Here is a 23128-nt window from a genome sequence, read left to right on the forward strand (position 1 = left end):
CAGATTGAACCCTTCATTCAAGGTCTTGCCTTGACTGACCTGTATTTGCTCACTGTGATGTGGAAATCACTCCCTGCTCTCACTCACAACTCTGCGTCAGCTGTGACTCAGAGCTGTAACCGGCTCTGGCATGAAGGCACATGATCCCCTGGAAGGAGGTGAGTCAGAATGGACACATTGACACAGAGCCCGGTCGAGCCGGTTGTGGTTCTTTAATGTTATATCTGCATATAGATTGCTGATGTGGTTTTGTCCCATGCAACAAGAAAGTCTGAAGTGCATTCAAAGGGTTTAGCAGACCGGTAGCAGGTAGCAGATCCAACACTTGAGAAAGACGTGTGGTGCAGAAAACACAAAGAAAATACTTTATTTGGCCTAAATGGTGAATTTCTGTCCTACACATTCTATCATTGAGTATCACATGTTTCTGTTGTCTCTTCTGGTCGTGGTATACAACACAATGCCACATCATTGGTTGATGTTCAACTGAGAGAACAAGCTTTCTAGATGTTTGACATGATCAAAACAAAAGGACATGCAGAAATCAAGTCAGATAGAAAAATAGAAGTGCCAATACACCTTTCTTTGAATCTACTTATCAAATGATGTGTAACTTTGAAAACTCTAAAGGGGAATTTAATTCTCATAGTGGCATTTTGTTATTTTACAGCAATTTGTAACTAAGATTACAGATTAAAATGTTCAGGAGGAGCGTGACATGCAGTTTATGAAGACAGCGGCCAGGAGAGAGAAAGAAAGCATACTTTAATGGCTAAGTAAGTCAGGCTTGGCTTGGAAGGTGACTCAGTTACATAGAAAACTGCTCATATTTTTTCCTCTGAAAAGCGGGAATTAATTTTATTCTCGTCACTTTAAAGATAAATAAAAATCAAAGATTATTTCATGCTTTTCTCTGAAGCTATAACATTTTATTTCTTATGAACATTGATTGAAGCCATAAGCACCTTTATCTTCACTGCAGACCTGGATAAAGAGATTTAGAACGATTATGAGCATGCAGCACATTTGTGGTGAAAGTGAACACCTGGCAAACACAGATGAGTTATAAGAGCACACAGTATGGCATTCCCAGTTTGATTTAGGACGTGTCAAACCTGTCAGTCTTTGCTCCACACAGCGCTGAGTCAATACCTGTCAGTCGAAAAGACCATCAGCAAAGACTAACTCCTTATTCCTTGCTTGATTTAGAAAGTGGACGCTGAGAATTCAAACGATATTCTGAATTGAAATCTTTCGTTCCATTATCCAAACCGCTTATCCTATTTAGGATTGCGAAGGCAGGGTTCAACCCTGGAGAGGTCGCCAGTTTATCACAGGGGCATATAGAGACAGACAACATCTCACGCTCACATTCACACCTACGGGCAATTTAGGGTCCAATTAACCTGAGGTGCATGTCTTTGGACTGTGGGAGGAAGCAGGCTAACCCGGAGGGAACCCACGCTGACACGGGGAGAACGTGCAAACTCCACACAGAAGGCCAGCCCGGGATCGGGGATCGATCCCCGGGCCCTCTGGCTGCGAGGTGACAGTGCTGCTCCGTGCAGACCTTGAATTGAAATCTTTCAGTCTTGAAATCCACTCCAGCTGTCAGGCATCGTCAGCGTTGGTGACAGAAGACATCAAGTTACAGGCCAGCTTTAATTAGAAAACGACCACGAACGTCGTCATGATTTGTACTAAGGTTTCATGTGTCCTTCAAGCGAACACACATGGAAAAATAACTTCCCCCAAACTTTTTCGGATTCCAACGATGTGCTCCTGGTTCTTTGGAAACTCATCAGATTACAGAGAACCTGTTGTAGGAACGGTGTGAAGAGCATTTGATCCATTTAGAGGATTGTGACATGGTGAAATGATCTCATTAGAGTTGGCTGCAAACACATTACTAATATAATTAATAAAAATAGAGATGTTCACATACTAGACATGTTGTATTTTGTCAGTTTAACACTTTTGTTTTCTGCTAAAGATGTAAAGACATTTTAAAGGGAATTTTCTTAATTTGCAAATGAAGATGTTTATGTTTTTTCCTTCAACATTTTACATATTTGATTAACTAATTTACAGAAAGTAGTATGCACAGTGTAAACAAATGTATAATTGCAGTTTTGAATTGTAATTGTGACTGATTAACTTTTGTAAAACATATCCTTGACATGTTTTTATTATACAACTTTAAAATTGTTAATGTTAAAAAGGAGAAATTGTTCATTTAGTATGATGTTTGATATTCTTAAAGTAATTACTAATAGATTACTGCAAGTAAAACAATTCATTAGTGGTTTTCTTGGAGGGGAATACAAATAAAAAACGATGGAAGACATTCTCTTAATAAAACAGTAATTTATTTTTGACTGAAAACTAAAATTGTCTGAACAGCACATTACAAGGGCATCGTTAAGATATTTTCTCCAAGGCTCAGTGATCACTTTCATACAGTACACACTTGGCATGTACACGGCATCTCCTTCAAATGAAAAAAAAAAAAGAAAAGAATACTCGAAAGAAAGAAGAATTAAGCCTGTTTGCAAAAAGATATAAAAAAAAAAAATCAAAGAGTACATCCTGTAGAAAGATGACTGATTGTACAATTACCAAGCATTTTGGTTTGGTTCCAAGCCACAAAGAAACTGAATCGCCTGACAACAGCAGACGACGGCACAGGAGGCACAAAAGACGCAACACGTACAAGACATCCTATAATATTCTCTCTCTCTCTCTCGCTCTCACACACACACACACACACACACACACACACACACACACGCACACACAATTGACTGGGCTCCAGCTTTTTAAAGTGTGAAATGTTTAATAGTTTCCATTGTCTTGTTTTTCTGCGTATTTTCTTTTTTGTAAGCAAGGTGTTGGTACACAATCAAAATCTAAATGCTGCATTCATTAAAATCTGCAATGTAACAAAACCTTTTCTCTGCATATGAAAGTCGACACAGCATCGACATGAAAACAAAAAAAAAGACGTCTCCTTCTCTGACTTGTGTGTTGTGCGCGACACAAACACCTCGCCAGTCTTCTTTTACCCTCTGCCCATCGCCCCCGTTCTTTAACAAACCCTTTCACAATCATTCAGACGGACAACGTGACACAAAGTAAGAGTGCTGGATAAAAACATGAGGTAAGAAAGTGGTTTGATTATAGATCATGCAGAACATGCAAAAAAGCAACAAAGAAATATATAGGGAAGGAGAGAGTAGGAAAAACAAAATATTTGTGTGCATTTAAAGATGGGAAAGAAAGGAGAAAAAAAAGACTTACACAGCTTTGCGTCTTTGGTTATAAAGTAGGTCGAACCATTTTCACAGCTTTTCATCCCCCAGACCAAACCCCGTAATTAATTTCTGTATTTTGTTTTGACTAAGAAAGTCAAGGAAAGGGAAAAAAAAAGTAAAATAGATTTCTTTATCGAAACATCCCATCACATCTTAACAACAGGCGTTCTCCTGTACAAACCCTCTTTACTCTTGATACTTTACAAAATATACATTCAACCTGGATTTCACCTAATATAAGCTTGGCTTTAGTGTTAGCACTATTTCATGAGAAATCCATTTTCTATTATTGAACTTATTGCCTACTTTTAATGAGATCTTGTTGCTGCATGAGCCAACCAAATGTAATACCTGACAGATTCTAAAATACCAAAGGACCAAAGAGAAAGGTTTTCGTTTTTGTTAAGTATATCAATGACATTGTTCATTTACATTATGTAAATAGCAGCCCTGAAATAAATAAATGCAAATACTAAAACTGAACTAAAGAAAAACATTTATTATGATTCATGTCAAAGTATGGTGGCTCTGAGAAAGCAACACAAGCTTTTGTCGCAGCATATAAGAAGCCGAGGCTCTCGACTCGCTCCACTCAAGCCGAGGCGCCCGCCGGCTTCCTGCTCCTCTCAGGGGAGACAAATCCTCTCCCCCACTTCTCCCATAGCTCTCTGGCCTCTTCCAACCCTGGAGTGATGTGGGGTTGGGGATACTCGGAGAACAGACCCCGCTGGATGTCACAGGACCTTCGTCACCCTCACAGGGTGGCCCCGCCCTCTTTCACCACGTGTTGCCCCAACTAATCGAGCTCCCTGAGCCCGTTGACCCTGTCCTCCTGCAGTTTTACGGTGTGCACCGGCTTCCCCTGCCCCTCCTTTTCTTGCAGCCAACCGCGGGGGACAGAATAAGACTTTTTGAGTGGTGGTAAATGTCTTAATAATGTGAAGCCCGGTGACGGCAACGAGCACACATTGAAGCACGGCTCTTGGTGGCAAACAAAGATATTGCAGTTGTTGATTTTCTCAAATGGAGCATATTGAACGCAGAGTCGAGCCTTTTTGCTTTATGGAGATAAGGGGACGGTAGCAGTAGTTGTCTTTACTGACGGAATCTCCCACTCCTGTCCATGGGAAGTGTGTGTTTGAGCATGTGTATTGGGGGAACAGAGATCACGCCGAGGTGATGTTGGGCTGATGGGGGACGCTCTGACTCCCCTCGTGGTGAGCCAAGGGGGTGTTGTTGTTGGCGTTTGTGATGAGCGGGTGCTGCTGTTGCGGCGGCGTGCTGCTGCCCTGGTTGAGCTGACTGGACACCTGGCCGAGCTGATCCGTGTTGGCCAGCGACTTCAGCACGGCGTTTTCGCGCTCCAACACAGAGTTCCTCTCGTACAGCTCCTTGATCTGCTCCTTCAACACCTCCACCTCCTCGCGGACAGCATACATCAGGTGGCTCTTCACCAAGTCCTGAGAGAGAAAGCGAGAAGAAATGAAAAAATAAAATTAGCACAGGAATGAAGCAGATTCCACCCTCAAATAAAGGAACATATGACATCTCTGAATTCAAAGCCGTAAAGTGTGATCTTTTTTCAGAAACAACTTTAGTGCCGACGCCTCGTTGACGTGGTGGTGGGGTGGGGGGAGATTTACACCTGTATTCTCAAGAGATCACCTGTCAATCAAACTGTGTAGGCAATACTATTTGTTGGATTTTCTAGTTTGTATTTCTTATAATACAGGTCATAACATCAAATGTCCCTCAAAATGAGTTTTGTTTTCATTTTTGTCTGAGACAGTTGTGCCACTTATTAAGAGTCAGCAATGGAAAACTTATTTTGTGAATCAAGTCACCGGAAAGGCGTGCAGAGAAAGTGAGTCACCTGACCACATTTGTTGGAACTTTAACATCTATGGAAAACTCACCATGGCTTGCTCAATCTTGTTATCGATGGCGACGACGCTGGCACCGGATGCACTGTGGAGACAAAAAATAAGGCAACAGTTACCACAAGATACTAATTTCTTGTCGACTTTCAGAACCTACAAAGAACCACTGTTAAATGTTATCAAAAGGCAAATAAGCCAGCTAAAAATATTTAAAAAACACACAGGGCGAACTATTCTAATCACTATACTCGATTTAGATGTACATGCGGTGGAGCGAGGCGCTGAAATGTCTGAGACATCAGGCTCCGCTGTGTGGCCAGCCAACAGTCAACATTACTGTACAGACATGTCTACTTCAAGCCACAAAATAGCAGCACCTAATGTTAATATAGTGAGGCATCTTCTGCCTCCATCCCTGACACAAAAATCATAAACAATGATATTCTCGTCAACAAAAACAGAACCCCACCCGATATTTGACTAATGTGCTCTGGTTGTTGTTGTTGTTGTTTTGCTTTACATCAGAGACACTTTACCAGTTGTAAAATTCCACTTAAAACAGCAGAAATGTTGGCGCCTCCCATGACGTCTTCCACTAGTAAACACCATCAACAAAACCCATTGAAGACTGTATGGTGTAGGAATCACATCCTGGTCAAACGCACATGGATACAGGACGACATGAAAATGGCACAGTAGCTGTCAAACGTGATTTTAAAAAACAACAACATTCAAACTAAGTCAAATGCGCAAAAAGAAGCGCCGTCACCACGTTTCACCAAAACCGCAGCAGGAGTCCCGATAACGAAGCTCCCGGAGGAGGTTTAAATGCAGAGCCGCGAGGACATCAGCTTGTGTCTATCTGTGCGTGCCTGCACCCCGATGATGACAGCAGAGCGCAGGCGGCGCGGCTCCTGCAGGAGTCGCGTTGCGGGCGCGGCGCCATCAGCGATCCGTTTTTTTCATTTGTCACCGAAATGGCATTTGTTCTCTACTCTGTCAAATTAAAATGATGTTTAGTCGTGTGCTGGCGACATGTGAAGAGGCGCTGTGCATCCCGCTTTGTACACACACGTTTCCAAAATCACGTCAAAGCCGCGCAACATTTGGTCCCTCCCCCTCTAGAGGAAAGAAAGACAGAAAAAACGTCTCCCATTAAAAGACAAACAACTTACTAAACCAAGCCAACAGATCGTGGTACACTGAAAACGAAGCAACGTTTTGAGGCGTTCCTCCTTTCCAACCACAAGAGAGGCTCTTATATCGTGTGAACGCGTTCTTGCTCAATCACCGCCCCGCTCGGCTGTGGATGCGAAAACAAAAAACAGCACCGGGCGTCTTGGAGCCGCTAGTCGGTGCTCTGACCGGGAACCTGGGACGTGAGAGGGAACACGTCGTGCACACGGCATGTGATGATGTTTGGAAGGAGGGTAAACTCGTGTGGTATGAACTTAGTGGGGAAACGCGTGTTAGAATATATAAACCCGGCCCCTACAGTGACCAACAACATGACCTGGCGCTTCAGCGCGTGTGCGAGTGAGTGAGTGAGTGAGTGAGTGAGTGAGTGGGGAGAGGGGTACGTGTTGCACGTACAACACGTACAACACGTACAAACAAATGCCACACTATAGGAACAACATGGTGCACTGCCACAGCCACAAAGAGAGAAAGCCCAACAGCCGAGAGCAAACGTGCAGGTTGGATTTCAATCGTGTCCAATATGGCCTGAAACACTTTGCTGGACATCACAGAGATACATACCTGGTTGAACATTATGACTGATATGTAGGATATGGAAGTGTTAACTAAAAAAAGAGCTCAAGAGGAGCAATGTTGTGAGAAGTGGGAGAAATGGACAAGGTTTACACGTCAACGATAACAAAAGATGTTTTTTGAATGAAACTTGAATCTTTTCACAAACTTGAATGTTTCTCAGGATGTCTCATACTTTTGAGAGGACAGAGCAAACCAGAGCCTTTGTGTTGTTGGTGTTATTATTTGTATTAATATGTGTTCTATGTGTGGTGAACAACTACAAATAAAGTAAAAATAAATAAATTGCCTCAAGTCCAAAGACGCGCGCGCGCCCGTGTGTGTCAGTGGAAGTCTGCCACAAAGTCTATCCAAAACAATGTGGATCCTACAGGACGCACGGGCTAAAACTAAATGAAAGTATTGGAACACGCGCATGTGAAAGTCAACAGACAGACAGCGGCTGAGTCTAAACGTGCCTCACCTGACACAACGTGCTCTGTAGGACAGCAGGCGCCCTGGCGGCGATGTTGCCGGCGAGCAGGGCAGACTGTAGTTCATTTTGCAGCGCATGCTTTCTGATTCCCCTGAAGGTGTCTGCCGTCGGCTATTACTTCACCGAGTGGTAACACGCGAGTGTCTCTTGTTGGCGTTGGGAGCAGCGAGGCTGTTAAATCCCGGACCGGTCACATGGTGAGGGGGCGGGGTTTAGCCTCTCCATTCACGCACGCTCCCTCTCGCCACTAATGTATTTCTGGATTCTTAAACAAATTGCATTTCTCACTGCCACCGTCTGATCATCATATTCAAAGCCCAGACGTGTATTAAAAATGAGAGGGTGTAAATCAGTCTGGTGCTCTCTGTGTTACAGTCAAACTTGGCACGATGTTTTGGCAACCAAATAAGCTATTTAGTTGGTTCAGTTTCTTCGCTTACCTGAACCAGTGGATTTTCTCGATCATGTTTCTCCACGTTTTGACTGTCTGGTGTCCTTTTAATGTATATATATATATATATATATATATATATATATATATATATATATATATATATATATATATATATATATATATATATATATATAGTGTTAAAGAAAAGATAAATGCATGCAATTTAATTTGTAAATCAGACTTCAAAATGTCCACTAATTTAAATTATCCTTGAATCTAGCATTGGAAATGGGTTGGAGGTTGTGCTTTTAGGATGACGGATGCACACTAGATCGGATGTCATCAACGAGTGAATCACTCTGTTGTGTGACGTGGAGGCAGTTAAACAACGCAGGGAGAGCGACTATCCTCGCTTTGAACTGGGCATCTACACATCTGGGACAACGAGACAGAAGAATGTCCACGAGCGTTGGCTGGAATGTGTTCTTATTCAGGCGGGATCAGCGTAGCTTGTCAAGTGAGTAGCAGATCTGGCCTGAAGGAGTAACAAAAAAAAATGTTGGAGAGAAAACAGAATGTGTTGCCATTCAGCATCCAAAAGAAACAAAGCAAAGTGGACATTTTATTCAAGGATGACATGTGGCGGTTTATGTAAGGACCACTTGCCGTGTTAACCTCAACGTGGGCCTTCCTCGCAGACTGCAGCGGTGCACACATGCACTTGTCCGCAACCCCGCTCCCCCCTAAACAAAGTCTCCAGGACCACAAGGCAGCACATTCCAACTTTGGACACCTCCGGCCTCGAGGCCAGCGCCACCAAACTGAGACATCGGTGTCCGAGCCACCATCACGCTGTGACAAGAGCAAGAGTAGATATCAAAACGGTCACATTTTTGGGATTGATACAGAATAAAGTGAGCTTTTCCAACACCGGCTTATCTCCCGTTTGTTACCGAAGCTCCAATACCTGCTCGCAAATTGGAAGCAGCAGGTGTCAACTTTATGCCTTGAATGTGAATAACTTTATGTCATCTATGTGACAGGAGACACGTGCCGGAGCAAAGTGTGGTCTACTCTACCCTTCTGGGTGTATCACATTATGTCTTATAGCGTCACAAATCAAATGTGTTCTCCATTAAGGCACAGATGCAGAGGCACACGTCGCTGTCACAAAGCATACCAACACTCACTGTGGGGGGCGGCAGCTGAACAAATTAGACCTCAGCCTTTCGGTGATAACCCCCCTCCTAAGTGTATTTCAAAACAATAGCTGGAGGGTGGGGGCTGTAACAACAGAATGATCCCCTCACTGTTGCTCGCTCTCTTTCCGATGCAGAAACCCGGCTCGCGTCGGTTGTGTTGGAAGATGCAGTTCAGCTGATACGCCAGATGAGGTCGGCAGAGGCTCCAATTAGTTGTGACCCAAAACTTCAGAGAAAACAAACAAAGCAGCTTCGGGCAAGAGCAGTTTAGTCATGACTTTCTTAAATGATCACAACGGATGCATTGTTATGGAATAAATCAACTAGATGCATCTTTTATTTTTATAAATCACGACACTTTAAAAGCTGTCGTTTCAAAACAACTAGCTCTCGTCATTTCTGTAACGAGACAAACTCATTGAATGGTCAGAGGAATGGGGTCATTGTAGCTCTGACCCTTGTGAGAAGTACGTTGTGGTGTAGTAAGTGCAACTTTCAATAATCTCACTCAGCGGTGTGAGATGAATGCTAAAAATGAACGTGGAGAAGTAACAAGGTTCAGAGAACGTATTGAACAGGTCATAACAACGGCAGGACAACTGATAACAAAGGGTTTTGACTACTGATAATAAAGGGTTTTGACTACTGATAATAAAGGGTTTTGACTACTGATAATAAAGGGGTTTGACTACTGATAACAAAGGGTTTTCTCCACAGGGGAGAGCCCGTTCCTATTAGATCAATTAGATCATAGCAGCACAGACATCAAGTTCAGAAAGAAAGAAAAACTCAAAAAACATTGAAAGATGTCAGTTAGAGGGATTAAAAACATTTGTACGTAGTGGAGTTTAACTTATTTTAGAAATATGTCTGTCAAGTTTTTTGTTAATAATAATAATAGTTTAGTTTATTTTGAAGGCATCTCATCTAATATGTTTCCTAAACTAAATTGTAAGCCAATATATAGACAAGTCCTTCGAGTGCTCAGGGAAAAAAGGCAAGTGAATAAGATCAATCTTTCCATGTCATGTTTCACCACTGCTTGCTGAGATTGAATGTTTCACTTGTGCAGTTGGTGTCATTAAGACTCTGAAACTAGAAACCTAAAAGGCCATCAACATTCTCGTCATAATCCAAAAGGAATGACCTGAAGTCAGGGTATTACACAAAAGCAACAAGTCAAACAACACAGGAGGAATACTTGGCATTTGGTGAAGCACACTTACAAAACCACTTCAATTTGCATATTGCACAAAAGATCTTTAAACAATGGAGACGATCGGAGACTGCTGATAGCATCTGTCGACATTTTTCGGATCCCGTATTGTTGGGACTTGTCGTGTTGAACAGTGGTTCAAACTGCAGATACATACAGTAGGAACTGTAGACTGACTTATTCTGGGTAATCAATGAATCAACTCAACCTTTCTTCAAATTGAGATTGAGAAAACTATATTTTTTAAGATGACAAAGAAGTCTAAGTGCTACAATACATTTTCATGAAAACTGGGCAACCGGATGAAGATTGTGTGATACAATCAAAAGCCTCAAACTGCTCCTAAATAAACCTTGTGAATGAGACTGAGACTACTTTGTACATTTGTCACACTGTCTTATTTCCATGAATTCCTGGAAGCAAGATTTACCAGGTTTACCACATCTTGCAATGCAATTTTTTCAAATATACACCCTGTATATTTGAAAAAATTGCATTGTGAGATCTGGTAAACCTGGTAAATGGGCCAACATGCTTCTCGGGATGCAAATGAACGACTCCGACTATAACAAGAAAGAAACAAGTCACACAAAACATGAGGAGCACTTGAAATTCCCCATAAAGACTGACATTTGCATATTGCACTGAAATAGTCACAAACCAAAGAATCTTGACTCAAACCACGTATGTCCTTGTTGCACTGGAATGCTTCACACAATGGTGACAATTGCAGGATGTTCAAAGTATGTTAACATGTGCCTCGGAACATTTCTCAGATGTTTGATTTTTGGGATGTGTTGTCTACATAAAAGGGTGGTCCAGCCTGACACAATGGAGACTAAACTAAATAAGACAGACCTACAGACAACCCCTGTCTGGAGACGGGGGGGGTTATTTGTCAAGCATTAACTCAGTCATTAGAAGGTGTGTCCACTGCCACCAAGCTTCCTTGTAAACAGACCAAAGGAACTGTCCCACGCGGACACTCTCCTGTTACGTAATCCCCAGACTTGCGCACAAATATCTCATTCTGCATGTGTCCCTGTGTGACGGACTGAAAGCCCACCAGCCTGTCTTCCCTCAAGACGCAGACACTTCTAGCAGACCACTTGGTGGATGAACCGGACGCCAGGGAGCATGAGAACGAATCAAGGCCCTCGGGGACTTAAAACAAATAAGATCTGTATTCATGAGACAGCGGATCATCGTTAATTTAACCGGCTTATGGTAGGCGGTATTATTTTAGCCTCTAAAAAGGGTAAAACAACTGCGAGCAAGGATTTCTTGTGGTGAATGTTTGCTGCAGAGCCTCCCTTAAGCTTAGTTTATACTCGCCGTAGTGACGCAGAGTTAGTTTATGGCTTTTGCCAGTAACACCTGCAGTCTATGGGTATGTCTATGGGCTACACTCGCCGTCTTGATTGTCACAGTTCATTTTATTTGTGCGCCCTGCAGTATAAACGCCTCCTACTCGTGCGTCGTCTGCGTAGGCTCACACTACAGCGCTGAGCGCGAGTATAAACAAAGCTTTACAGCTCCTGAAGACATGATAAAGAGACACAGCGTAATGTGACCATCAAACTCCATATGCAAACACAGCGGTGATCACGGGGAAGGTGAGCCCGAGACTTAAATAATCACTGCCTAAAACCAGCTCTTCAGCACGCACCATGTGCCTCCATATTATATTTTACTACTTTTTCCCTTGGCCTCCCTGAGTGATTTGGGCTTGTGCCACTTGTTTGGCTCAATATGGATTAAGACCTCACTGGAATGTGTTAAAAGTAATAGTGTTACTCCTGAGGCTTTAATGAGAAAATCCTGGCACCTCACTGTTAACGAGCCTCAGTATTCAGCAGAGCATTTATCACGGGATCAAGGACTTAGCCTCATTTGGTCTTCCTCTCTGAAGTGCAGGGTTTGGGTCAGACTAATGTCATTAGGCACTATGCTGCAAAAACACTGGGCATAATGAATGTCTCAGCTGTTGCATTTCACTCTGGCTTCTCTCTGGATTTCACACAGCTTGAGCTTCAATCATACGACAAAGGGAAGCTGCAGCTTGAAAGTTATTTAAAACATTAGAAATGGGGTTGTGGGCAGAAGGAACTGTTTACAATTAAAATTGAGATGGAGGTTGAATGCAAAACTCGCTTCCCGTCATCAACTATTCAGGTGCTTAGCAGTGCTGTGTTTGACCATGTGTGGTCCAGAGGGGGTGTTTAATGGACAACAGCGGACGCCTATGGTTATATTAGGTATCTCCCAGGTGTGAATGCCTCTTACTGACTCAGTGTGAAGCAAGACGATGCTAAAAAAAGACACATGTGTGCTCAGCAAACCTTTCCTGTATAAATAAAGGTCAAATGTCAGCAAAGTCTCTAAAGATAGTTGACAGGATGAAAATGTTGCCTTCATACCGTGTCGTCTTTGAGACATGACCTTTGTTACGCAAGTGGGGAAAAAAGCTTTGACATTATGATTGCCATCCATCAATTCCTTCTTGCATTAGAAAAGAAAGGCCTCCTTAAGCTTGCCATCAGAGCTCTGCACAATGTCAAGTCTTGTCACGTCCATCAACGCTCTGCAGTTAGTGATTTTGGGGGGGGGGGGGGGGGGAATTGGGCTAGGTTCTCTGAAGATATGCCTCACGACCTGTTAGCAGTTACAAAGAGTGTTTTCTATTTGTATCTAGGGAGGCTGATTACAATCAAGTCTCTAGTAAAGTAAAAAGGCCTATTTGGTTTGAAAAAGCGCCCAAGAAATTCACTAGTGCGTTTCTTTCCTTTCGGCATATGAAACTGTCGCCTTTTTCACGTTTCAACTTTCCTCCTCCTCGTCTCAGTAAATGCAATGTTTGTTTCTGTGTCATAAACGGTGGCAGCATACCTGGTCTGGATCAAGGAAACTCTCAGTGGCCGAGCATGGGGCCACTAATCAAGTGTGCTCAGTTGGAATATAAATCTGCCTTTACTTTATTGTCCATAATCATAAAGTTGATCAGTGTGGGCTGAAGGCAGTAAAAGAGCTGGTGCTGCTCTAGTTGGGACCAAACACAGCCTCACAATGTTTCCATTCAGCAGAACAACCAATCGCTTTCCTGGAATGTTTACAAATGCAGAGTGTAACTTGTAATTCAGTTAGGCTGAAATATTATTATCTCGCTTGTTGCGCTGTTAAGAGGAGATTTCAGTTGAGAGGTATAGGATCAAATAACGGCCAATAACATTTGGAGCTTGGGAAATGACCAACCCGTAGTTGTTAGGCAGTCTTTAAAACCTGTGGGGGGAAAACACTGCATGGGAAGTTTACAATTGTGAATGTGAAGTTGCAGAAAAATGATTTCTTTGAACCCAGAAATGGTGTGCACAGTTACAGATGGTTTGCTATGTTAATCTCAATTAATTAAATTGATTAAATGTTCGGTCAATAAATAGCAGTAAGTGGTGAAAAAGGCCCATCCCAAGGGGGCTTCTCCAAACTTCTTCTTTTCAGTCCAAAACCCAAACGATATACATCAAGTTGTCCATCATTAACAACAGGAAACTAGAAAATAACCACATTTGAGAAGTTTGAACCACAGATGTTTAGCATTTCTTTCCAGCATGTTTCTATGTACAGATGTGACAAAAGCCTATTGTCTCAGGATTTATGTGACCTCACTCTTTGAAATCTACATATTTATTTAGCTTTTATTTTGAACACTACAACTAAACCTTTCTATACATTGACAAACCTGAGAAATTCAGATTTTGTAAATGGATTTCTCATGCAGAGTCTTGTCTCAGGTTTACAAACAGTTATATACAAACAGTGGTTTTAAAAATCATTTTTAACATTAGCTGTCTCTTTTTGTACCCATATTTGTGCCCATAGTGCTGCAGTAGAACTGTAAAAAATAAACGGGTAAGCATGTTTTGAAGACAACAACGTAGCAGAAATACCACAGCTGGTTGTGAAAAACAATACAAGTCATGAGGGCACAGTGCCCAGCTGAGGTTTTACATTTTTCACAAAGCAATAGTTTCTAGGAATGCTCCTTTATGCCCCCAAACTATGTATGTGCAATCCCCCTACACCTTCAACAAGTCTAACCTTGCAGGAAATCTAGCTCAGGACAAAGGGAGGTGGAATGAGGCGACTCCGTCAGGTTACCTGTGGTTCGTGGAAACGTTTTGAATAAAGCTGCACTGTTAGCCACAGAGCCCGCAGGCAAGCTGGATGGGGAACGCAAACACAAACGTTAAATATTTCGCCAGCCACAACGCTACACACTAGCTTAGCTGCTACTGTTGCGTTAAATTGACAATCACATCTCATCTGGACCGGCTCGTTTGAAGAAGAATACGCTCATATGGACGTTGATACATGCTCACTGCAGTGCTTCACACACTCTGGACTCATGACAGTTACAGCTCTTTTATTCCACGAATCGTCTTGTTTAGTTGCAGTCAGCTGCAACAATTCATTGGAGTATGATATTCACATGCCTTTTATCATGTAGTGATCTACCTGGATTCATTCAAATAATAAATATTACTAATCTTTCAATTGGAAACCAAAACATAACTGTACATCTTGTGTCAAAAAAACCCTAAAGGCACTGCAACAAATTTAACAATTCAACTGCATTAGACACCCCTCAGAGGTTTCTTATTTCAAGCCGTGCCAAAAAGAATATTGTAGAATTAATTTAGATACGAGATCAGTTGTGTCCCAGGAATAACCACGAGCTACGAAAGGTATTTTATTCATTACATTTTGTCAAATCTAGCTGATTGAATCCTCAAGCTAGAAGAGACATCACAGAAAAATTTCAAATCAAATTCAAAATAACTAAAAATGTGCTCAAGAGTCCCAGCGTCCTTTGATCCAAACTCATAATTGTTGCCTTGGAGTTATTCGATCAGGCCGAATGACACAATTTCATGACTTAACAAACCAACCGCTTGTTCAACATTAAAATGCAGCGAAGTAACTTCAAAGTTTGTTTGCCGCTGTTTGTTGGCAGCCAATTAAATATCCATGACAGAGTCAAGATCTCAAACACACAGTCTCCATGAGACGGCACATGGGAACAAAAAGTGGTTGTGACTAATGTAAACCACTTATAAAGCACGGACAAATTTACTCCCAAATCAAAACGGTATTCACTTTTCTATAGTACTGACGTTACTTGACAGGTAGTCACATGTTTTAATTTAATTTACAATCCATTCATAAGCAAAACCCTCAAATGTTTCTACACTATTTGATGTGACAGCAACAGGATGTGAAGTCCACAAAGACCATTGACTCATGAACTTGTGTCAGAAGGGTCAATTAACTTACATGTTCAAATGCTTGTTGTCCCTTTTTCGTCCAATTTAAAACTTAACAAATATAATGTGTTTTATATTTCTCAATATTGTTATCTTTGCACAGAAGGGAACGTCAGACCATGCCTGGATAACATAACATTTAAATGTTGTGGTCGACTGTGGGTCAATGGGTCACCGATGTGAGATAATTTGTGATATTGGGCTATACAAAATAAACTGAATTGAAGACACTTAACAACGAATTCCTCCCCGTAGCGGTGTCTATGGCGTATGATTGTAAGTCGCTTTGGATAAAATCGTCTTCCAACTGAAATGGAATGTAAAATAATATATAAAGAGGCATTGAGTGATTAATTATTTCCAATACTGAATAAAATCGGACAAGCTTTTTCTCAGTTATTTCAAGATTAACTATAGCCAAAAAACACTTAAACTGAAAACCAATGTATATGGGTACGTAGTAGGGTTGTTGATGGATTACGGTCAAAGGTTTGACATTTTAGAGCAACGCATGGTGGAACTATTAAGCTAGCTGCTAAGAGTAAAATGTAAAAATCTAATGCTTTAAAATCGCCAACCTCGTCACAGTTTAGGAAAGCACGTTCATTTCAAGTCCACAGAAAAGGAATTGTGCGAGTGTGATGCGAGTGTGTCTGGTAGAGGCACTTTAGACATAAATGTGGTTTTAATAATATTTTTAAAAGTTAAAAAATAAATTAAAAGTGAGAATACCCTGCATAATTTCCAAAAGCCATCTTTAAATCGCTTGTTTGTAAGTGTAATTAATTGACAAATCGTTTTTTCCACTAATAGTTTTCCACTTCCATGAGTAAATAAATCAGTCAGTAATCACCAGCTTCTCATCTAAAAATACAAAACAGAGAACATGACGTAAAAACAACAACCCCTGCCATGTTATCTCACTGATAAGCTATTTGCAGCGCTGAAACCCCCTGGCACTGTGCTACGTCAGAGGGGCCACAGAAACCCGAGCGCCGGATTCTCATGACCGGCAGAATGTCGACACTTTAAGGGTCACAAGATCCACCAGGTCGCTTCTGACGGTGCCATGCTTTCACCATGCATTGCATACTCACAGCGGCTGAAATGTCCAGCTTGACAAATCATTTAATTTAGTAGTTGGGTCTCAAAAATACATTTTTTCTTTTAACGCAACAATGAAGCTGCTGATAACAGAATGTTTTTGGTAATATCTACAATCTATCATTCTTCAGTACGTTCAGTGCACGAGCACTTTGTCCTTGGAGCAGTAATCTGTATGACACAGCATTTAAAATAGAGATGTTGATTCTTTGTTTGTCTCCATGTGGAATTTGGCTATTTACTTGCTTTCCATCTAAATATGTTTTACTTACTAAATCTCTTCTTGTGTAAAATAATTATTTCAACCCAAGCCTATACACCACAAGGGGAAATCCTCATGTTGAAAACCTAATTGTACTTTTTGAAATGTGAAATGTGGGTGTGATAGATGTGTATTGTTGGTCTTAAGGCTTGATGCATAGAGTTAAACTTAAAAACAGTGCAAGTAGAATGATCATGTTACTTGTTTAAAACAAAAATCCCAAACAAATTGACATTGATGAGTTATTGACGAGTTTTCTGAAAAATTACTCCAAGGCTCCATAAACAACATCTAAACGAAGAGTCAAAATGGACATTTTCTTGAAAGGTGCACAAGGTTCAAGGGGTGCAGGTTCTGGGTAAGTCAGCCAGTCCAGGCGACACACACACACGTAAACACACCCAAGCTCATACCTATCGTTGACAGGCTTTGACCCTCGTAATCTGCTAGGCCGGAAAGCCTGGTAGAAAGCAGTGGACGGGTTCCTGTATTTCAATGGGGGAGGAAACAGAGACAAGAGAAACATGAGTAAAGGAAAGGAAACATGTACTCTGGGAGAGAGAAATGAGGGAGAGAGAATGAGAGTAGAAGAGGACCCTGAACCACACCGAGAGGTCAGGTCAGAGGAGATGATGATACAATCCAGATTGCCCAGGCCTTTGCAGACACCCCATCTCGTGCCATTACAACAGATGTATATCCACCGTGTACCAATTTCTTATCTCTTTTTCTTGAATGTCATTTGAAATAACATCAAAATCAAATGATAACTGTAAGGTGTCATTCTTACAAATGTCCATTTAAATAAATGTCTGCCAAGTCTATTGCTGAATGAGCGGACACAATGTTGATGAAGCCAATGGCCCACAAATGAACATATTTCAATATTTATACACTTGCAGTATGAAAACTGGGTGTCTGAGGTTGCTGCTACTGCAAACCAAATATTTCATAGAGCTGCATCTTCACATTAATCTGGATATATTTATAGCAGTGCCGTTAGATGGGGTAATAACATCTGAGCAACTAATCAATAGCGTTAAGGACTAGTTCCATTATTCCACTATTTAAGGGAATTTCAAGTGCAATAAAATAAAAATGTTTTAGACAAAAACAATGCATTGTTTGGTACTACATCAATCTGCAAAACCCAGAACATGTTTGCAAACAGCTTGGTGTCTAGTGGCCATTTTTTCATTAACTAGAAATCCAAATGCTTAAATAGACTTAAAATTACCAGTTTCAATCACTTGTACCCGCATGCAGTCTCAACTCTGATAACAAACGGAGACATTGATTGTTTCAGATGTTTGTTTTTTTTTTTCTCTCTAACACATTTTTAATTATGGGATATTGTGTGAAACAATAGTCACCACTGATCAGGGATGATCTGGACAGGAAGTTAACTTTTCCAGTAATAAATTAAGGTTTATGAATTCACTAATACTCTAAAACTACTTGGCCTGACTGATTTGTAGGATAGAAAGTGAACTCTAAACAGGAGAAGTTTTCCTGTGGGGAGATACAATTATGAAGGACATTTAACATTTATCAGCTTTGAGATAATTGCTAGCACAGGATGTCAATTATATAATATCAGCCCTGGGGTCTGCATTTAAAAACAGTCCAATAAGCTTGACTACAATAAAATAAACAGCTTTATTTGAAGTGACAATTATCTTATCGTATTAGTTTTTTTGCCTGTGTATAAGGGCTACACTTTGGCTGATACTTTCATTTCAACTCCATTCAGAATGTACACTTAAACTGAAATGTCTGTCAATTGCAATTTTAAGTTATTGTGAAATCTGATCTAAAAAGGCACCATGTGTGTCTTGAAGTTCCGTGACGGAAAACATTTTCAGCATGCATGACCACGAGCAATGTGAGGCTCGCAAAAATAGTTCACTTGTGACATTTGCTTTACACTGATAAGCATTTAATGATTTGATAGGCAAATTAAATAAAATGTAAAGCTTGTCATTAAACTGACAAAGAGAGAATGACTGCTGTCAAACCAACAACTTTTAGAAAACACCAATGGCTCTAAACAAACAAGTTTCATGTAACACATCAGACAAGTGCACGCTCCGGCTGCGTTCAAGTCCTTGTCAGTTAACCTTCCGTCCACACCCGAACTGTAAAACGTTGTATGAAAGGCTCGTCTTACAATAAGAACTGGGCTGGTCTACAAAACCGTAAAGTAGACAGTTTAATTATATACGAGGCCCTGTAGGATTAAAAAACAAAAGCAGGCGAGATAAGGGAATTCACTACTGTATTTGTCAAGAGTGATTTACAGCCGAGTTTCCATATCAAGGCCCATGAGAAATGTATCTGCACCACACCCCAAAAGAAAGAAGCTCAGGACTTGCAGGCTTCCTCGTGCACTGGTGAGGTATTTAGACACTGCTGCAAGTTTAAAGAGCTCACAACCACCCTTCAACACAGCGGCTGTGAGCTCGGCTCTCTGAAGGAGCAAACGTCACTGGTGTAATTGGGACAAGGGACGAATTTTGTACGTGTGACGAGGTCATCCGGCCGACAGGAGACAAGCAGAGTTATTCAAAGAGAAGCCGAGAGAAAAGCAGCAATTCAAAAATCATGGAAATGGATAATTGGAAAAGTTGGGGGAAAACAGGGAGCCGTTGCATGTCACCGCACCTGAACGCCCTTCGGCAGCAGGAATTGAGGAAGAGTGTTTTTCAGTCCTTAATGTGGCACTGTGACTGTTCCCTGGCTTGTTTACTTGTATATGTGTGTGTCTCTTTAATGCTCTCCTCGGATTAAGCTCTGCCTTTCTGTCGGCGAGACTCAATTTGCTCCTGTGCATTATTGTGTTGTTCCCATCCATGCAACATATATTTCTGACACCACACTCGTCACTCACGCAGCTATACCACTGATTTTTCCTGAATATCACAACACATCGTTTTCCTAGTTCTTTGGGTTTTATTACCGTCAACTTTATTTATAATAAATTACTTATTATTTGCCTTTGTCATGGCTTCAGAGCCACGTCGTGACAAGCACACAACACTGTAAAGGCCAATTTAAAGAGGCCCACTACATGTTTGTTTGGCCTTTCACTATATAGTGTGTACTATGCACAGGCGGGAATATAATAAACTACTAAATATAATTTGTGTTTTAGGGGAGTTTTTAAAGATCATCCTATGAGGAGGAATCACTTCATTTTTAAAAAAAGACAAAATTGTTGTCTAAATTTTAGTCAGTTCTACTGTTCATGAAGAATCATTTGACAGAGCATAAAGCTCAAGATACAATCATTTACTTAATAAGCGTACACCAAATAAAATGTATTTGCAATTTATCGATTAGTCCATCAACAGAAAAGGAATCGGTAACCATTATGATAAGTGACTAATTTTCTGGGCTTTTTTTCAAGCAAATATGCCAAACTTTTGCTGGTTCCATCTTTTTAACTGTATGGATTTTGTTAGTTTTTTTTGTCATTTGATAGTAAACTGAACCCCTTTGAAACGGTTTTGGACTGGGCCATGGCAATATAATGGCAATATTTAACTATTTTCTGACAACCATTATCTACATTATTATTCTGCAGATTAATGCATATAAAAATAATCATCAGTTGTAGGCCTTCACTCAAATTTATTTTGTGCAGTATAACAAAATATCACAATTTTAAGCTTCGTTTTGGTTACTTTTTCTGACAAGCATTTGTTGCACTTGATCGTCAGAAAGATGAAAATCTGACGCTAATAGCGGGTGAGTAGTGATATAAACTGAGTAGTTTTGGCGTTTGTTTAAAGAAAACGTGCCTTTCATGCTTTTCTTTTCAATCCCGCCGACAGGTTTTGCTGATAAAAGTCATCTTTACACAATACAGTTGTCACATTGTGAACTGAACAAATTTGGCCTAGTTGAGCCGTCGCAACTTGTTGCTCGAAGCAAATATTCAAGCGACTACAGTCAAATGAGTTCCTCAGCGTGTGGAAAGATGAATAGCAGAATGTTGCTACGTATGCAAATGTCACCTTCTCCTTGATCCAAAGCCCCACGTATGATATTCAAGAGCATTCATTTAAGGGGGGGGGACTTATCTTTCAATTTGAATGATGTGGACCTGACTGCACTTAAACTTAAGGTGAACTTCTGTGGATCAGTCATTATTTGCTGTTATGAGGTTCTATTCAAATGAAAAATCATCTTGTGAAACGCTATTATTGGATTAGATTACTTGGTAAAAGCTGCAACTATTTAAATAACTTTGCCATATAATGACCAATAATCTGTTTAAATGACTAAATACAGTATTTAGATTTGAATAATATCACAATGTGTACAAGATTTACATAGTTCTGTGCACTTTTATGGAGTGTAGTTCTTTTCTTATTTCCTAAATACATTCTGGACAGAAGTCTTTGACGTTAAAGATAAAGTGTGTGGTTGCTTACATTGAGCAACCACCCTACAAATAGATGCCAAAAAATGGATGTCACTTTCATGTTGGCGGAGTTGCCTGAAGCAAAGTCATACCATCAGATCAGCCGTTCCCTGATCTCATGATGTGTGCTTGACAAGGGATTTAGCAGCCAGAACGTCCGTCAATAGAGGAGCTTTGTTTGATTCCAAATTACACATAAAGAGCCGTTCAAGTCAAACATGAAGAACTATTTGCAGCAGTATTCAAGATTTAGGACACATACATTTGATTAGGTATGGTATAAGTTTTCAGAAAATGGTAATTCAAACACTATTCTGTTACATGTTATGTAACAACAGTGACATACCCATGATGGTTTCATGATGTTCCAGCTTCAGCAGAACAGGAACCTATGAAAACAAGCAAGTCCACAAATCCCTGTGCTCTGACAGGTTAACAATCATGGCACAACATACACAAGATGAAGACTAGAATCGCAAGCGGGATTTTGCCTGTAAAGCCCATTCAATCCTTAAGCTGCTGCATGGGCCTGAATAAACACATGCTCCCTCGGGTCACTTGAGGAAAGCCACTGCTTTTAATGGAACGCACACAATTTAAATTCCCTCCCTGTAAAACAACGTAAAAACAAGTCAATAGTAAAAAAAAAACACATGTCTTGCAGCACGGCACAAAAGACCAATGTGGCCGACACTGGGCTGCAAACAACTCTTTGATGTTGCCGAGTGCACAGAGTTGAGCAGACTTTATCCCTCCACTCATGTGACTTTATATCTGTATTCTAATGTCATGCATACAAAACTCTCTAATTCTTTGGGCTGAAGCCTGATGCATGGGGGAGGCCGAACAACACAATTGTCAGAGGGTTGAGATGTGACCCAGCAGTTGGAGGCGTTCTTCTCATAATGTAGTGATTAGGAGACGCCGTGGGAGAGAGAGCGAGGAGGAGGCTCAATGGCAAACAGGGATGTGACCCTCTGCATGGGGCCAAGACTGCAGTCAGGCAAAGTCCCAGCTGTGCAGCTAACCACCCCTCACAACACAACCCTGCCCACTCTGCTATGGGAGCGAGAAGAGAGGCTTGTCTGGGTATTTATGACTCAACTTCAAAAAACTTCAGTAAATAAGATCACAGCTCAAGCTTTAGCAATGTTCAAGGCAGGCTCGAACACTTCATAAAAAATCTAAGTGTGTAAGATGAGTGCAAGTATGTCACACTGATATAAGCATTCTCGTAAGCAGAGGGTGTTCATTTCAGCTCAGGTTACACATAATTGTTACCATGAGCACAGATGACTCAGTAGAATTTAGGATCTGGGTTTGCTCATTCAGCTGGGCGGCAGCTGATAGCATCCGCCTGGAGCTACAAAGCCATCCTATCTGCTCAATTTCACTTAGCCGGGCTCATGTTCATTGACACTGCCGGTTAAATAAAGTGTAAAATTGGTTCCTGAAGCGTGACCCTGACCAAGTGAACTTTGCCATACTGGCCCTCAGGTTCGTTTCTGTCTCGGCTTGTCAGCTACTGTGTAATAACACTGGCCTGTCACTCTGCAGTGACTTTGCCTGGGATTGTGCAGGCAAAGACGATTCCTGTTTTTAAAAAGATTTTTAAAAGCTCTTTCCAGCGGTATTGCCGGTCTGTGTGCCGATAAGACACCAGCAAATTCCTCAGAAAACAAACTCCTTTCACATACCTTACACCGGGTGGGTCTTTTGACATTACATTGACGGCACCCTATGAAAAAGGGGCCGCAC

The 23128-nt window shown here is 41.1% G+C and overlaps 1 protein-coding gene across 2 annotated transcripts in view; it reads right to left on the reverse strand.

Annotated features, from left to right (window-relative positions):
- Positions 1-2889: 2889 nt before the first annotated feature.
- The window catches only part of tsc22d2 (TSC22 domain family 2), a 32038-nt gene continuing 11799 nt past the window's right edge, over positions 2890-23128 (reverse strand). Inside the window, exons 2-4 of one of the 2 annotated variants that reach the window (XM_034531778.1) lie at positions 17355-17426; positions 5231-5282; positions 2890-4774 (exon numbers count right to left, since the gene is read on the reverse strand). In XM_034531778.1, the coding sequence (XP_034387669.1) occupies positions 4481-4774; positions 5231-5282; positions 17355-17426 (418 nt within the window). In that variant the 3' untranslated portion in view covers positions 2890-4480. The remainder of the gene's footprint in view (positions 4775-5230; positions 5283-17354; positions 17427-23128) is intronic. The other variant, XM_034531779.1, reaches the window with a different exon arrangement.

Source organism: Cyclopterus lumpus, chromosome 4, assembly GCF_009769545.1.
Source record: "Cyclopterus lumpus isolate fCycLum1 chromosome 4, fCycLum1.pri, whole genome shotgun sequence".
NCBI lineage: Eukaryota > Metazoa > Chordata > Actinopteri > Perciformes > Cyclopteridae > Cyclopterus > Cyclopterus lumpus.